The sequence below is a fragment of the Psammomys obesus genome, unplaced genomic scaffold (genome assembly GCF_907164565.1).
Source record: "Psammomys obesus unplaced genomic scaffold, mPsaObe1.curated_primary_1811, whole genome shotgun sequence".
Taxonomy (NCBI): domain Eukaryota; kingdom Metazoa; phylum Chordata; class Mammalia; order Rodentia; family Muridae; genus Psammomys; species Psammomys obesus.
The window spans coordinates 41,239,334-41,256,671 of NW_026587216.1; the positions used below are offsets into that span (position 1 = coordinate 41,239,334).

Here is a 17,338-nt window from a genome sequence, read left to right on the forward strand (position 1 = left end):
AATAAATAAATAAATAAATAAATAAATAAATAAATAAATAAATAAATAAATAAATAAATAAAGTGACCCATTTGGGAATCCAGGACCTGGTTATGCATTGGGTTAATTCTTTGGGCCAGGGGTAGAAATTTTCATGGTAGTGGCAAATGATGAGATTTTGTGTTGGATGTATAATAATCTCCACAGTAAAATTGTTTGGTATTGTCCTACTTGTTTTGAATTTTGCCTCTTTCAAAGATAGCTTGGAGAAGAATGGCTTTTTTATTAGTGGTATAAGAGTATACCTTTTGGGTATTAAATTTCGATTTTTGTAACTTGAAATACATACTCACTATGATTTTTAGTTAGCTGCATATTTAAAAATGCAGTGACTACAGAGAGAACATAGTTACGTGTTTACATTTTGACCATCATGCATCATATACACACACACACAAGTTTTTGATACACCAATATTTTTCTTATAAAAATGAACTAGCTCATCTCTAGATCTGTTGTTTAAAGAGCACTGTTAGGTTTTTAAAAGGAAGGATATAAGAAATATGTCACTTATGTTAGTATCTACACTGAAATTTTTCTGCTAGCTTATATTTAATATATTTATAGATTTATCTCAGCTTATATATATTTAGCTGAGATTATAAATTTATAATTTTGATTATGTTTTTACACAAATACTACTATTTAATTGTTTAGACTCTACTAGGAAATTTTACTGCATGCGTTATATATTTTTAAAAATATTTACTGTATTTGTAACTTTATAACTTAGAATGCTTTTTAAAAAAATTTTATACTAATCTCTAAAAAGCAGATTGTTGCTTATATTTTGTAATCTTTTTGATCCTCTAAATTTAGATTTTTAGTTTTTAGTTATCTTTCTTGAGACTTTCCCTAATGCTTTGTTTTATTCCTTATACTGTTTCACCAAAATAGAATGAATAATCTAGGCATTTTAAATGTATTTTTTAATGTATTTTTAATTTGTATGGGAGTATAATTTCTATATTTATATGCTACATACTACTTTGCAGTAGAAATTATGAAGGTAATCTAAAACAATTTTTTAAAGATTTTCATTTACTTATTATGTATATAGTGCTCTGCTTACATGTACACCTGCAGGCCAGAAGGGGGCACCAAATCTCATTATAGATGGCTGTGAGTCACCATGTGGTTGCTGGGAATTGAACTCAGGACCTTTGGGAGAGCAGACAGTGCTCTTTAACCTCTGAGCCATCTCTCCAGCCCCTAAACAACTTTTATTTATAGTTTTAACCTTTTCTTGTTCCAGACTTTAGTCTAGAGCAGAGTCTCTCAATCTGTGGGTTGTGACTTTGGGGGGGGTCACATACCTTCCGATTCCTAACAGTGGTGTAAATACAGTTATGAGGTAACAGTGAAATGATTTTATGGTTGGTCCCACAGACAGTTGACTACCGTCTTCCTCAGCTTTAATGGTTTGGACATGAGTCGAGGACAGAAGCAGGACACAGTAAATGACTCAGCATCTAGGAACCTCAGCAGTATGGGGACAGTTAATGTCTCTGTGAGAGCATGGAAGTGGCTTTTCTGGGCGAGTGAGGTGGCACAGTTGGTACAGGGGGACCTGCTGAGCCTGATGCCCTGCCTTTGAGCCCCTTACCTGCATGGTCGGAGGAGGGAGGAGAGAACAAGCTCCCATATATTGTGTCCTCAGCTCCGTACACACAAAATAACTGTAAAAAAAAAAAAAAAGCAAAAGAAGCTTTTTTTTTTTTAAACTTAAATTTGAGGAGATGGTTCTGTTAGTAAAGTGCCTGCCATGAAAGCATGAAATTCTGGGTCCAGATCTCTAGAACACATGTTAAAAGCTAAAAATGGTAGTCTTCCCAGTTTTGGGAGGATCAGAAGCAGTTGGGTCCCTGAAGTTCATTGGCCAGCTGATTTAGCTCAGTGGCTGAGCCTCATGTTCAGAGAGACCCTACATCAAAGAAAAAAAATCCAATCAACCAACCAAGCAACCAAGCAACCAACCAACCAAAAACAGGGATAGAGAACAATTTTCAGAAAGATACCTGACTGTGTCCTTGGGCCTCTGTGGGGACCCACGTCATTATAGATGGTTGTGGGCCACCATGTGGTTGCCAGGAGTTGAACTTGGGACCTCTGGAGGAGCAGCCAGTGCTCTTACCCAGTGAGCCATCTCTCCAGCCGGGGGACCCACATTATATGGACACACACACACAAACACACACACACACACACACACACACACACACACACACACACACTCACTCACACATTTAGTTCCCAGCACCTACATGGTAGCTCACAAGTGTGTAATTGTAATATGGCAGGGGTGGTCTTGATTGGGTTCCTTTTCAGTGCCAATTAAAGAATTAAAAGGCAAAAACATTCTTGATCTGCAACAGGTAGCAGAGAAATCTCCAGCATCCTAGATTACAACGATAGAATCAGCAGTTGAAGAAAGGTGTTTGTTGGGGATGAGGAAACACACACAGCAGACACACAGAGAAAAAGGCCCTTCAAAGAGGAGAGGGGATGCAGGAAAGGACAAACAAACAAACAAACAAAAAATACCAAAACAAAACAAAAGAGGGTTTCTTTGATCAATTGTCCTGGAACTCACTATACAGACCTGGCCTCAAACTCAGAAATCTATGGGCCTCTGCCTCCTGAGTGCTGGGGTTAAAAGGCATTTTTTCTTTTTGTTGTCTAGTTTGTTTTGACATAGGGTGTGGTATGTAGCCCAGGCTGTTCCCACCTCCCAAGTCCTGGGGTTACAGGTATGTGCCACCACCCTCTATTCAAAGATTCATAGTTAAATGTTTATCCATATTAAATATTAAACTGTGCTATAAGTATGCTAATTGCTTATAATGTGTCTTTCTTTTAATGTGCTATAGTGCAACCTTGGATGAGGCTGCCCAAGCTGGAACCGGTCCTCTGCAGGTGACGGTGGATCACCGTCCTGTTGCTATTACTGTAGAGGTGAAGCAAGAAGAAGACGTTAAACTGTCTCCTCCATTGTTTTCAAATCCTCAACACAATGATACCTTAGAGCAAAGAGAAGAGCAGGAATTAATACATGTTATGGAAGGATCCCTGTCTCCATCACTTTCTTCTGTTGATATGAGAATGACATCATCTCTGTCTTCTATTCCAAGGAGAGATGGTATTTTTCATCATGACAGTGGAGAACACTTTAGGTCTCTGCTAAGATGTGACCCTCAGGTCCTGCAAATGTTAAAAGAGGAACACCAGATAATTTTAGAAAATCAAAAGAATTTTGGATTGTATGTTCAGGAGAAGAGGGACGGATTGAAAAGAAGGCAGCGGCTAGAGGAGGAGCTGCTAAGAGCAAAGATTGAAGTAGAGCAGCTGAAAGCGACTCGCTTACGGCATGATCTGCCTGAGTATAGCAGTATCTAAGACGTTTTTCAGTCTTGCAATTTGATAATTTTAATTTTGGAGTATCACGAAGCTCAGCACATGTTCTATAAAAATGTTAATCTCTCTCTTATAAAAAAGATTTTGACATGATTTTCTTTTTCTTTCTGACCCCTTTTTTTCTTTTTCTTCTCTCTCTCTCTCTCTCTCTGGGTTTTTGAGGCAGAGTTTCTTTGTGTAACCCTGTCTGTCTTGGAAAGGAACTAGCTCTGTAGACCAGGCTGGCCTTGAACCTATTTTTTTTTCACACAATTTTCTAAGTATTTAATTTTTAGATACTAACATTTACTGATTGGTTGGCATGGTAATCCAGTTTATTTCCCCCCCCCCCCCCCATTTTTTCCTAAGACATTTAACTATTGGCCTTATGTAAGATCTTTTATTTTTATTATAAAAATAGTACAAATAGAATTAAATATGGTGTGTAAGCCTATAATTACAGCCCTTGAGAGGCAGAGGCAGATCAGATGTAGCCATTCTTGGCTATATACCAGCTTCAAGGTCAGCCTGTGCTATGTGAAATACTGTGTCAAAACAAAATTTACCAGTTGTTTAAATGCATTCATATTTCAGAGTCCTGAATCTTCAACAGCGTTAGTTACAACTTTGAGAGTTAGTGTTAAGAGCGTGCGGGCTGCATGTTGAAAGTTACCTAATGAGTGGTGAACACATACCTTTACCGCTGAGCTACGTCCTAGTCCTATTTCTGCTTTTTTGGAAACAATATCTCACCGTGTAGCCCAGGCTAGCCTGTATGTAATCCAAGCTTCTCCTACCCCAACCTTCTCAATACTGGGATTGTAGGTATCTGCTAAATTAGCAGTAACAAAAAACTTGTATGCATTACATTGCCGCTGTCTTTATCTCTTGAAAGAGTGGTGTTAGACCTTAGGGTTTGAAGATATTTGGAAAACACTTCAGTTTTCCAAATGAAAATGAAACCAAGGTCTAGGGTGCCATCATTTATTTCAGTTATCACAGCTTTTTATGTCAGAAGACGCATTGGCACTTAGTTTTAATGGGTTGGGGTGGGGCCGGGCAGGGGAGGTAATGATAGTGGTCATTTTTATTCCTTATTTAGTCTATAGAAATGAAAATCTAGGAGATTTACATCTCTACACACAGCTGGGTTATGAAGTCTAGGGAATTGTCTCTACCCTGCCCTCCTTCCTGTCTTTTCTGCTGTCTGATCAGGGATTTTTATTGACGCTATTACGTATTTTAACCATGTGACTAAAATTATCTTAATTTATTTTAAACGTTTTTCTGGAAAATGTTTTCTTCACAGAAAACTTAGAATAAAATAAAATAAAAATTACTTAGAATGAAAATAACAAAAATCATGTTTACATATAATATAACTTAATAGATTTTTTATAAATATGATTTTTGTAAATATTGTATTATTCCATGAAAACAAAATTTTAATTTTTATGATTACATATTAAATTTATGTTAAGTATTTATTTAATGTGTGTCTTACGTATTTGATTTCTAGTTTTTGCTGGGATTTTGATGAGTGAAGACCTTGAAAAATCAGACTTTCGGATGGGGCAGGTAGAGTTTCAGAAATCCTGGGGATAAAAGGAACCTGGAGTGAGCTTGAGCTTTTTAAAAGCACGTAGAAAATGGGATGAAGTGGATCAAGGTACCCATGCACAGACGCACTCTAAGCAAGGCAGTTTTTAAGTGCGGATAGGTAGAAAGCTTTTGGTAACTTGAACTAGGGATTTTTTTTTTTTTTTTTTTTGGTCTTACAGTGACCTGGAATACACTATGTAGATCAGATTTGGCTCAGTGTCACAGAGATCATTCACCTCCGGAGTGCTGGGATTAAGGGCTTGTCTGGTGGACAAGGTTTGACTACATTAGTTCAAGTTGAAACTTTACATGCAGAAATATATCAGAAATCTGTATTCTGTGTGAACAATCCCAGTTTTTAAATGTTTGGAAGTCATCCAGAATGCTTTTCAGTCACAGTTTAGGCATGCCAGTGGGCCTGCCCCTTAGCGCCTGGGTGCCAGGCTTCCAGTGGGGAAAAAGCCCAGGAAGGCGTTGTGGCTGGGATCCTGGGCTCTCCTGGTATAATTGAGGCCTCAGATTCCTTCCATCCACAGCACCACACACACACAGAGTTAAGACAATAGTGTTAGTCCTGAACTGGAGTGTCAGTGGCATGTTGGCTTCTTAGAAGTGTAAACCCATCCAGTGATTCTGAAACTAGGGCTGGGGTTCCGCAGTCTGTCAAGGGAGTCCCCTGGGGTTTCTGATGCTAGCTAAAGGGTAAGACTTGAACTAGGTGCTTAAATCAGCCAGCTTCTGAGCCGTTCTTACTGAAGAGAAATGTGGGTGAGGTGGAATTGAGAGGATGTCAGCTGTTACCAAGTTATGGATTACATTAAATGCTATTTTTAAGGAGTCAGATTTAACTGAATATAAAGTGAGACGCCGTGGAGGCTTTTTGATTATAGAGACATGATTAAAGATGTGTTTTTGGGAGAATGCTATCAAATTTAGTGATACAAGTTACGGTTTAATAAAGTGAACTCTTAGGGTACTGGGTTAGCTCGTTTATTGAATTTTGTTGGTTGAATCACAAAAGCATTTTATGCTTTCTACTTGCATTAAGCAAAACTTTGTATTGTGCGATGTCCTGAGGGCTGAGGATGTAGCTCAGGTGCAGGACGCTGGCCTAGCGCCCGAGGCTCTGGGGCACGTTCTCAACGCTGCATGAGCCCTGTGTGGGTGGCACTGCATCCCCGGAATCCTAGCACTTGGCACTGGAGGACCAGGCCCTGAAGGTCAAGGTCATGATGAATTCTCCCCCCCCCCCACCTTGAGACAGGGTTTCTCTGTGTAGCTTTAGCTGGCCTAGAACTCAGAGATCTACCTGCCTCTGCCTCCCGAGTGCTGGGATTACAGGGGTGCGCCCCCGCCCAGCCTTTATGGCAGTTTGTCTTCGTAATCTGTGCTATGGCTTTCATTTAAAATGTAATGAATCTTTTACTTTTAGGTAACATATTTTACAATAAAATTTTAATAACTGTGTCATTAGTAGAAACCTTTTTAAAGTTATTAAAAGTAAGCTATGCTATGAAGTATAATTCATTTTATAATTTCAGCGTGCTGCCACTCATACTTGATAGTAAACATTCAGTCTCAGTATTGACTTTGTATAGCAAAACCCATTTTAGAAGTGTTTCTGTGGAAGATTAATTCTGTGAAATGTTTCTAGAAAATAATTCTGTGTTTAAAGAAAGTACATCTGTTTTGGTGGTTTGGTTCTATAATCAGTGTGGAAATTAAAAAATATATAGATGCAAAATTGCCTTTGAAAATTTCTTTTGCTGTACATAAATTGGTATTATAATCACATTTTTATCTAGCATTGTTTAAATTTGCTGTTTCCATATGTCAAGTGACACAATTTGGTAGCAGTTAAGGGTTATGTTGGATAATAAACTTAATTTAAAAAATTTTAAATCCAGAATTCCACTTATTAGAGTAAACTTACTGCAGTTTTTTTATGAGTCAGTATTGTTTTAATTATATGTAAAACATATGATTCTGCCTCATTCTCTAATTCCTGTGCAACCATCTTTTCAAAGCATAGTATATGAGAATATCTGAATAAAGCAAAATATTAGTTATTTGACCACAGAACCCTTCTTGAAGTCCTCCACCCACCTTGATCTTATAGAATATGGCACTGAAATTTTAAGCTAATTCTCTTCGCTATTCTTTTTTTTTTTTTAAAGATTTATTTATTGTTTATACAGTATTCTGCATGCATATACCCCTGCATGCCAGAAGAGGGCACCAGATCTCATTATAGATGGTTGTGAGTCATCATGTGGTTCCTGGGAATTGAACTCAGGACTTCTGGAAGAACAGATAGTGCTCTTAACCACTAAGCCATCTCTCTAGCCCCTCGCTATTCTTTTTGATATGGAGACTTTCTGCCTGTGACCTGAGAACAGTTTCTGCTGGGGACAAACTTTACTTGGGGAAGCTTCCAGTCATTCTGGATACCATCCAGAGCTTTTGGACCGAGGGACCTCATGCTATCTGGGAGAAGCTGGGAAACCTGAGGGCTTTTGTTTTTGTTTTAGGTGTGATTCTGTAGGGATTCTTTAAATATGAAAATAGGCAAGGTAAATGATCATTTCATTTGATCACTGATTTTTTTTTTCTTCCGAGACATGTTTTCTCTGTGTAGTCCTACCTGTCTTGGAACTCACTCTGTAGACCAGGCTGGCCTCGAACTCAGAGATCTGCCTGCCTCTGCCTCATGCATGCTGGGATTAAAGGTGTCCGCCACCCTACTTGGCTTTTATTTGATCTCTTAGTAATTTGGATAGTGGGTAGTTTTTGCTCCCGTCCTAGCTTATCTCTTTCTCTTTTAAGGTTTATTTATTTATTATGTATACAATGTTCTGTCTGCGTGCACACCTGCACACCTGAAGAGGGCACCAGATCTCACTACAGATGGTTGTGAGCCACCATGTGGGTGCTGGGAATATTGAACTCGAGACCCCTGGAAGAGCAGCCCATGCCCTTAACCTCTGAGTCATCTCTCCAGCCCCTTAGCTTATCTCTTAGAGTTCAGTGAATTGTGCTGACTATATTATACTGCTGCTGATGGAGGTTAGTGAATGTTTTGTTAATACATGTTTTTTTTTTTTAAGAATAATGAAGTAAGTTATATTGATTTGTATATTCTTTTTGGTGCCATAAGTCAGAATTTAGTGTAATAGAGATATAAGTTCTTGATGAAGCAAACTTGAAATAAAATTATCTTCAAGACTATAATAGATATCAAATACACTGTATCTAAATATCATGCACAGAAACAAGCTCAAGGTCCACAAATTCTCAAAATAAAATATTTGGTTGTAAGCTGGGTGTGGCACACATCTTTAGTCCCAGCACTTGGGAGGCAGAAGCAGATGGATCTCTGTGAGTTCAAGGCCAGGCTGGTCTACAAAGTGAGTGCAGGACAGCTGAGGCTACACAGAGGAAACCTTGTCTCAAAAAAACAAAAACAAAAACAACAAAAAATTAAAAATAAAAATAAAATTGTAAATAATTAGGAAGTAAATGAAGTACGGAACAGAGGTAATAAATACAGGAGTAAGTTTTTAAGTTAGGGAACCTAATTAAAATGAACAGAATTGTGCTGAATCTTGGTATTCGTTTTGAGATACTACTTTTTCTCTCCATACATGGTGTGCTTTTATTCAGTTATTTTAAATAATAAGTACCTGTGACCCCACCAGGATGATTAATGTATTTTTTATAGTCTTTTGAATTGATTAAGCTAGTAGGTATAATTTAAAATTATTATTTTTTAATTGCTTTGTAAATAATGAGAAATAAATGAGTAAATGCAAATAAAAGTATCACTCGTCAGCTCGGTTTACTTATTTTAATATTTATTTTTGCTTTAGAGACAGTTTAACGTAACATTAGTTGGCTTTGAACTCGTGTGCCTGTGGATGTCCTTAAATGTTTTCCCCTGCCATCCGAGTGCTGGGATTAAGGTGTGCTACCATGCTTGATTTAGGCAATGCTTAGGATCAAACCCCCAAACTATTTAGACATACAAAGACTGAAAGAATTTTGTAGTAAATATTCACAAGCCTACCTATAACTCAGATTCTACAGTCAAGATTTTGCTAACATACAGGAGGTCCTGGGCTCAGGTTCTCGCCCTGGAAGAAAACGGGATTCCCAATGTTATCACATTTACCTCTTACCCCTTCCTAACCAGTCTCCTTCCTCCTCAGCCAACCACTGTTAGTTGTTTAAAGTCCCACAAAACCAAGTGTGATGACTCATACCTTTAATTCCAGCAGTTGGGAAGTTGAGTTGGAAACATCACAAATTAGAGGCCAGCCTCTAATTTGAGCTATCTGCATCAAGACCCTATCTCAAACAAACAAACAAACAAACAAGCACACCTACATAAAATGTGCCGGTTTAGAGTTTCATGTAATTAGAAGCATATGCTTGATATAATGTAGCATGTTTCTAATTACTGCTTAAAAAAGTAACCTATCTGTTCTGGCTCGTGTCAGCTTGACACAGGCTAGAGTAATTTGAGAGGTTGGGACCTCATCTGAGAAAACGCCTCTGTAAAATGGGACTGTGGGAAGCCTGTAGGGCATTTTCTTAATTAGTGGTTTATGGGGGAGGGCCCAGCCCACTGTGGGTGGTGCCATCCCTGGGCTGGTGGTCCTAGGTTCTATAAGGAAGCAGGCTGAGCAAGCCTCAGAGCAAGCCTGTGAACAGCACTTCTCCGTGGCGTCTGCACCAGCTCCTGCCTCCAGGTGTCCGCCCTGTTTGAGTTTCTGTCCTACTTTCCCTTCAGAATGGACTGGTATGGCCGTGTAAGCCAAATAAGCCCTTTCTTCCCCAATTGGTTTCATCATAGCACTAATAACCCTAACTAGGACACTACCTTCATGCTTTTAGTAGTCTATCTTTTTCCCTCTGTCCTCTCATTAGTAGTTCATTGTTTTGTTTGTTTTTAATTGTGGGATAGTACTATTGTATTAATTTTTTTTTGTTTGCTTTGTTTTTTTTGTGTTTTTTTTTTGTTTTTGTGTTTTTTTGTTTTTTAGATAGGGTTACTGTCTGTGTAGCCCTGGCTGTTCTGGAATCATTGCATAAACCTTGAGTGGGAAGAGATATATATTTATTTTACACATAACACTGAACTTTGACATTTACTATTTTTTTATTAGGTAAAGAAAGTTACAGATAATTTTCAATTTGAAGCCATTTATATATTATTGCATACTTTAAGAAGTACATTTATTTTATGTGTGTGGGTGTTTTGCCTGCATGTGTTTCTGTGTGCCACATGTGTGCTTGTGCCAGTGGAAGCCACAGCAGGGCAGCGGCTGCCCCGGACTGACTGGAGTCACAGATGTGAACGGTCAGGTGGACGGCGCTGGGCATGGTGGGCTGGCCCTTCCCACTGATCACTAATCCAGAAGATATCCTACAGGCTTCCTGCAGCCCCACCTGTGAATGCTTTTTCCATGTAGGCTACGCAAGACCTGTCACCCCAACCTCTACCAGGAAGAGTTATTACAGTTCTATTTTAGTGAACATGTTAATGTGTATGTGGTGGGTTGATTGAGAACAGCCTCCACAGACTCATATATATGAATGTTGGTTCCCAGTGGGTAGATTGTTTAAGGAAGGATTGGGAGGTATGACCTTGTTGGAGGCGGCGTGTCACGAGGTGTGGGCCTAGTCTCTTTCTGCCTCTTACCTGTGAATCAGGATCTAAGTTCTCAGCTACGGCTCCAGCACCATGCCTGATTGCTACATACCCCGCAATGGTGGTCACAGACTAATCCTCTGAAGCTAAGCAAGCCCACAGTGAAGAACTCTCTTCTGTAAGTTTGGTGTTTCATCCCAGCAGTCGAAGGGTAACCAAGACAGCATATTTTGATGTTCTGTAGGTTTTGGTCATTTTAATAAAAAAATAGTCTACAGGTATTTAGTTTTGGAATTGACTACATAAGACACTTTAAATTTCATTTGCTCTCTTGAAAACAACTTGAATATTTAGAATTGTTAAAATAGAAAGGAACGTTAAAGGTATATATATATAAAGATAAATATACCTATATATAGATAGATGTATGTGTGTGTGAGATCTATTCTTAGGAACCATCGTTTATAATAAAAATGCCAAGGCTGGGTATGGTGGCATACACCTTTACACTTAGCATTCAGACGGATCTCTGTGAGTTCTGTGTATCAAGTTTCAGGTCAGCCATGTGCACAGTGAGATCCTGTCTCAGAGAAAAAGCGATGAGATGCCTGTGTCAGTAAGTTAGCCTGTCCTCCTCAAGACTTGGTTTACCCTTTGTTCTTGCTGAAAGGCCCTTAAGTCTCCTGCTTACCTTTTTTTTTTTTTTTTTTTTTTTTTCCTTTTTCTTCTTCTTGTGTACTGATTTAGGAAGTGTGCTTCAGGATCTAGGAGAAACAGCTAGAATGGAATAGATTTCAGAAACAAAAAAATTAGTGTTATGGTGGAATTTGGGGGTGGTTAGTCAGGGAAATGGTAATTCAATATTTTCTGTTATACAGGTGGTCTGGCATAGGAGGCTATGCTCCTTGCTGCTGTCCCCAGTGGTCTTCATTCTACTCTTTGGAGTCCCTCATCTTTTCCCTCCCCTGACAGGAGGACAAGAACAAAAGTGTTGGTTGTGGTAGTCAGAATTTCAGGTTCGCTTGCTGTGTGGGAGATTCATTGGAAGCATTATTTGTATGTGCACAGACATGCACATAAACATGTCTGTGGGTGGATATTGACATGACTTTGTTGATTTGTGTGTGTGGTGAAGATTCTTGTGTGTGTGAACGTGTGTATACATGGCCATCTGATAGCCCAAAGCCAATACCGGGTGAGCTCTGTCACAGCTCTCGCTTACTGCTGAGGCAGGCTCCCTCACCTAGCCGAGAGCTTGCTTGTTTATTTGTTTTGAAACAAGATCTTCCCTATATAGCACAGGCTGCCTGGCACTCAGTATGTATCACATGCTACCCTGCGGCCACCATGCCTGGCCCATAAACTCTAGTTTATTTTAAAACTAATCAGTTTCGGAAATAAAAATGGATTAGATTAATGCAATGCTGACAAAATCTAGGTATGCCGACTTTGAGTTAGCAAGATTGCATTTCTTAGAAATGATGGGTATGGTGAGTGGTGGTGGCATACGCCTTTGATCCCAGCACTCAGAAGGCAGAGGCAGGCAGATATCTGAGAGTTCGAGGCCAGCCTGGTCTACAAAGTCAGTTCCAGGACACCCAGGGCTACCCAGAGAAATCCTGTCTCAAAAAACAAACAGACAAACAAGAAGAGAATCCTGTCGTTTGTGGCTACATGGGTGAATCTGGATGATGTCATGCAAGTGAAATAGGAGACTACTGTATGATTTCCCTTGTGCGCAGTGTCTGCAAACATTGAGATAGATGCAGAGCGTAGCATCACTAGGGGATGCGGTCGGAGATGGGCAGGGTGTCAAGACATAATGTTTAAACTGGACAACATAATAATGTCTACATTTTGTCAATTAAAAATAAATGGAGGAAAATGGAACTTCTTAATTTCAGAAAACTCTGCAACCTTTTTTCCTCAGCTTGTCATGTTAATGAAATTAGTCGTTAAAAACATATTATATATTCCTTCATGTCTAGATGTTAGAATAATAGCTTTAATTTCTAGTGTCCCAAAAGTTTTACAGTGACAAGTCACACTATTTCAGTTGAATTTATATGGCTTATAGGTGGTAGGACATTACATTCTTACATTATTCCATTACATTAGAAGTCCAAATACTGGGTGCAGTCATGGTCATGTTTGCACCCAGTATTTGGACTTCTTAGTTTCTAAAATACCAAAATGAACATTTCAAATACTCTTAAATTTTTTTTTTTTTTTTTTTTTTTTTTTTTTTTACATTCATTATTCTCTTTTTCTGTATGTGCGGAGGCACTTGTGGTTGGAAATCAGATGACACTGGTGGAGTTGATTCCTTCTCTCAAGTGGTTCCTGGGCCCAGACTTCGATTGTCAGGCATGGCAGGAAGTGCCCTCACTCACTGAAGCATCTCACTGACCCACAGACACTCACGTTCTTTCTTAGTGCACTCTGATTTTCTTACGTATATGATTGTTACTGTTTCTGTTATTGCTGTGATGGACAGAGCCTCATCCTTGCCTCATGGGTAGCAAGGCTGACTGTGAACCGATCCTCTTGCCTCTACCTCCAGCACTCTGGGATTACTGGTGGAGTACGCTGCTGTGGTATTTATTATTGCTGTGCCTATTTACTTCTGTTTGAATGACCTTAATACTTACAAATTAAAGTCCTCTTCAGTAATAATGTCTTAAATTTATTTTTTATTTCAGTTCATTCGGCCTCTAAAGAAATCACAGAATCCAAGACACAAGAAGAGGAACCTAGTAGCTTGCTTAAATATTTCAGTGTTGTTTGGTGTAAAGCTTCAAAGAAAAAACACAAAAAATGGGAAGGTGATGCTATTCTTATTGTGAAAGGAAGGTCCTTCACATTGAAAGATCTGGAAGGCAAAGACATTGGAAGAGGTATTGTAGTGTATATTACCTGCATGTATGATCGGCTCCTAACTTCGTACATATTCGTGGCTGAACAATTGAAACACAATTGAGCCTTAAAAAGGGACAGATTGGGATGGTATTTAACTGAATTTTGTGCCCATCTTTGTATGATACATAGTGTTTTTTGTAATAGTGAACCTAATACTCTTATGAGCTATGCTAGCTCATTAGAGCAAATTCTGCCTGTGGTTTAATTTTCTCTGAAAGGAGCCAACCAGCTATAGTTGTCTTAGTTGTCTTCTGAGATTAGGGAGTTTGTCTTGGCTCCCTCCCCTCCCCCAATGTTAAATGATTGAAATTGTAAAGAACTGTCATGATTAGAAGTTGAATGACATCCAGTTTTAATAAAAACTTGAAATAGGGAATAAGGAGATAAGGCCTGGGCCTGCGTAGATCCACAGCTGAGTTGGAGGGAACCACTGTTTTTATTACACAGCGCTCCCAGAATAACATGTCCTAATACAGAGCAGTACACAGAGCCAGGATGTGTCATACTAGGCTTTTTGTTCTGTTCTCTATCGTTTAGTTTTAAGTTTGGCCACATTTAAGTCTGTTGCATATATTCATCCACTCATTTAAAAAATACAGTTTATAGTTTGTTTGATTTTCAGCTTATATGCCAGTGACTATGCTAAGAGTAAAGGTTCATATAATTTATAGCGTAGTAAGGGGAATAGAACTGATGATTACAAAGTGGTAAGATAACTGTTTCAGTGAGAATTCCTGCCTGCTGGAATGGGCAGCTCTTCCAAAAGCAGCTGGCAGGGAGGGATGGGGCCACTATTGCTCAGCCCTCCCACGTCAACATGGATGCAGGCAGCAGCCCAGAACTGGGAAGTCCTCATGGCCTCCGGTAATCTGGGTCATGGACATCTTCACTGACCACTGCTGCTGCAGGGCCGCGGATCCAGACCCGGCCTTCATTGGCAGTGCAGGCGCTCACCATGGCCTCAGGTGGCGTGGCTTGCTGCTCACCTCAGGCTGTTCCTCAGCACCCTTGCGTCTCCACTTCTGGCTCTCTTCACAGTGCACACACTGTTCTGCTTCTCTTTCTCTCTCATCTCTCCACCTCTTACTTGCTCATCCTAGTGAGGCTGGGTGCTGGGTGGGTGAGGGCCTTCCCCAGATGGGCTTTGCTGACAGGGTAGCCTGCAGAGGAGAGAAGGAGTCAGGTGCTGATGGTCTGAGGAATCTTGAAGCTCTGACTTGCAGTCAGGTGCTTCTTTATTTATACAGGTTCCACAGAACAGAGGTAGACTAATGGTTTTCCAAGAAGTCCAGATTATATGTCTGATTTTTCATTACATTTACAGGGTTACAAGTTCAGTCACAATTAGAAAATATGAACATAACAAACAAACAGAACAGATTTTATTTTTATTATAAAAATAAATATTATTTATTTTTATAAATAACTCCTGTAACTCCAATTTAAAGAATCTAAAGAATGTCTACTCCAAAACAACCACATTTATTATATGACAACCTGCTTTTAAGCTGGCAATGTTTGCAGTCTGAAAGCACTCCAGAGAAACAGAAAATATCTGAATCAGTTTTTTTTTTTAATGAATAGCAAATACTAATACCTAACTTCTTTTATTATATGAAGTAGTAAGTAATTGAAAGGCTGTTGGGCTATATGTTACTAGCCCTATGACTATCACGGCAGTATTATCTAACCCACAGTCACAAATAATAAGTCACAGACACCTGTTAGATTTTATAATTGCCTTATTACCTTGGCCAGGCAGATATTACTATCTACATTGTCTAAACATTCTCACCATCATCTCCCAACCCCCATCCAATGCTGTTCTCCTTAATCCTCTTCATTTGGACTACCTTTCATCCATAATCCCATGGTACTTGCTTATAATTTTCATTTGGGCCTTTTTACGCCATTATAGGAGTCCTTCTTTGGTCCATGTGGTGTTTCTGGTGTTTTCTCCAGGCTAACCCATCCTGGCCCTCTTCTCCTTCTTTTCCAGTAGTCCATCTGCCTCTCTCCTGTGATTTCTCCAAAGCCCGAGACCCTTAGCCACGCCCACCCCATTCTGCCCTGGCCAGCTAAAATGGCTTAGGCAGGTTTATACATCAGACCAGCCTCCAACAACTGTATGTTTCATCCTCTATGCCGCAAAGTAGGAAGCGTTTATTTTAGTCAGTCTATCTTAATTACTGAGTTCTGTTCCTCCAGGGGTGCATCCTGTGCAAGCCCCTGTCTTTAAATTTTCAAGAGAGTTTTAAGTAGATTGTAAACGGAGGTCTTGAATCTGTAACCTATCCTGGCAAGTCAGTTTGTCAATTGTCTCTCTTTACCCTGCACCCATTATGCTGTTTGAGTTTGCTCGGGGGCAAATATCTCAAGAAGATTCTAGAGTAATGGCCTCATCTAGCTATGTGCTTATCTATGCTCAATGAGCTCCAGAGCATAAAAAAGACTTGCAAATAGTGTCCAGATAAAGTTAATTTTAGGATCTCCCTAAAACGACTCAGACATCATTTTCTCAGGAAAAGACATAAAATGAATCATAATGCAGAAAGTCCCCAAGAATGTAACAGACCAAAACCCAAGTGAGAGACAGAATGATGGAGAGTGCAGCATTTGGCTCAGCTTTGCTGGAACCGTGTCATGCAGCTGTGCTGTCTTCATGACTCTTGCTGTTCCCAGTGGGTATGGCTTTGCCAACGGGGGTTGTTTTATCTGTGTTAATGTCTTAAATACTTCTTTTAAAAACTTAACTGTTTATCTGTCTGTCTATCTAGTGTGTGTGTGATGTCAGAGAGAGAATGGTTTATGGAGGAAGGTAAAAGGACAATTGTTTTAGAGTTGGTGTACTTTGTGCTAACTTGCCCAAGAGCTTTCAGGCAATTCTCCTGTTCCAAATTTTTCATCTTACCATTAGAATGCTGGGAAATGGCTAGAGATAGTATTATTAGTTAAGAGTACATATTGCTCTTTTGTTGGACCCAACTTCAGTTTCCAACACCCACATAGGCATGCGCACACACGCACATATATATAATAAGTGAGTCTTTTGAAAAGCACTGATATTATAGACACTATTGCATATTTAAAAATAATCTGGCTTTTTATGTGAATTTTGAGAATTAAACTTGAGTCATTAGGCTTGTTCATCTAGCATTTTGAGCTATCTCCTGGCCCTTTATGCTTTTCTTAAATCAGAATGATGTGTTATTTTCCTGGCTGTTGATATGTATATTATAACATATACCAAGGATAATGTTAATTCTGTACAGTCATGGGAAGATAAATATTTTATTACTAAGTTTTCTTAGAATGTCAGTTCAATTAATATGTTTTTTGTTTTCTTTTCTTTTCTTTTTTAAATTTTTTTGGAGGCATTGGATATAAGTTCAAAGAGCTTGAAAATATAGAAGAAGGCCAAACCCTGACGCTTGGTGGGAAAGAGATAGAAGTCCTGGGTACAATCTCTTCCGACGACTTCCACAGTGGCAAGTGTTTTCAGTGTGCAGGAGGAAGTCCTGTCGTCCCAGGTTCTCAGGCTGCCAGGAAATGTTTTTCTAACCCTTTCAAAAGTGTTTGCCAATCAACTCAATCAAAGAAAACTAGATGGGAAAACTGCAAACCACGCCATGACCCATGCACACCAAGTAAGGTTTTAAAGACAATTGAACATTCTGTTTTCATTGTTTAAATTTGTTTTTGTTTTGTTTTGTGTTTTGATTTGGTCTTTCA

General features: G+C 39.1%; 2 protein-coding genes across 2 annotated transcripts in view; both read left to right on the forward strand.

Moving 5' to 3' along the window:
• The window catches only part of Fsbp (fibrinogen silencer binding protein), a 5,240-nt gene extending 1,679 nt beyond the window's left edge, over positions 1 to 3,561 (forward strand). The window contains exon 2 of the mRNA XM_055603143.1: positions 2,910 to 3,561. Coding sequence (XP_055459118.1) covers positions 2,910 to 3,435 — 526 coding nt within the window. The 3' untranslated portion in view covers positions 3,436 to 3,561. The remainder of the gene's footprint in view (positions 1 to 2,909) is intronic.
• Rad54b (RAD54 homolog B) overlaps positions 1 to 17,338 on the forward strand; it is a 65,967-nt gene that overhangs the window by 21,385 nt on the left and 27,244 nt on the right. The window contains exons 3-4 of the mRNA XM_055603144.1: positions 13,390 to 13,584; positions 16,981 to 17,253. Of these exons, the coding sequence (XP_055459119.1) occupies positions 13,390 to 13,584; positions 16,981 to 17,253 (468 nt within the window). The remainder of the gene's footprint in view (positions 1 to 13,389; positions 13,585 to 16,980; positions 17,254 to 17,338) is intronic.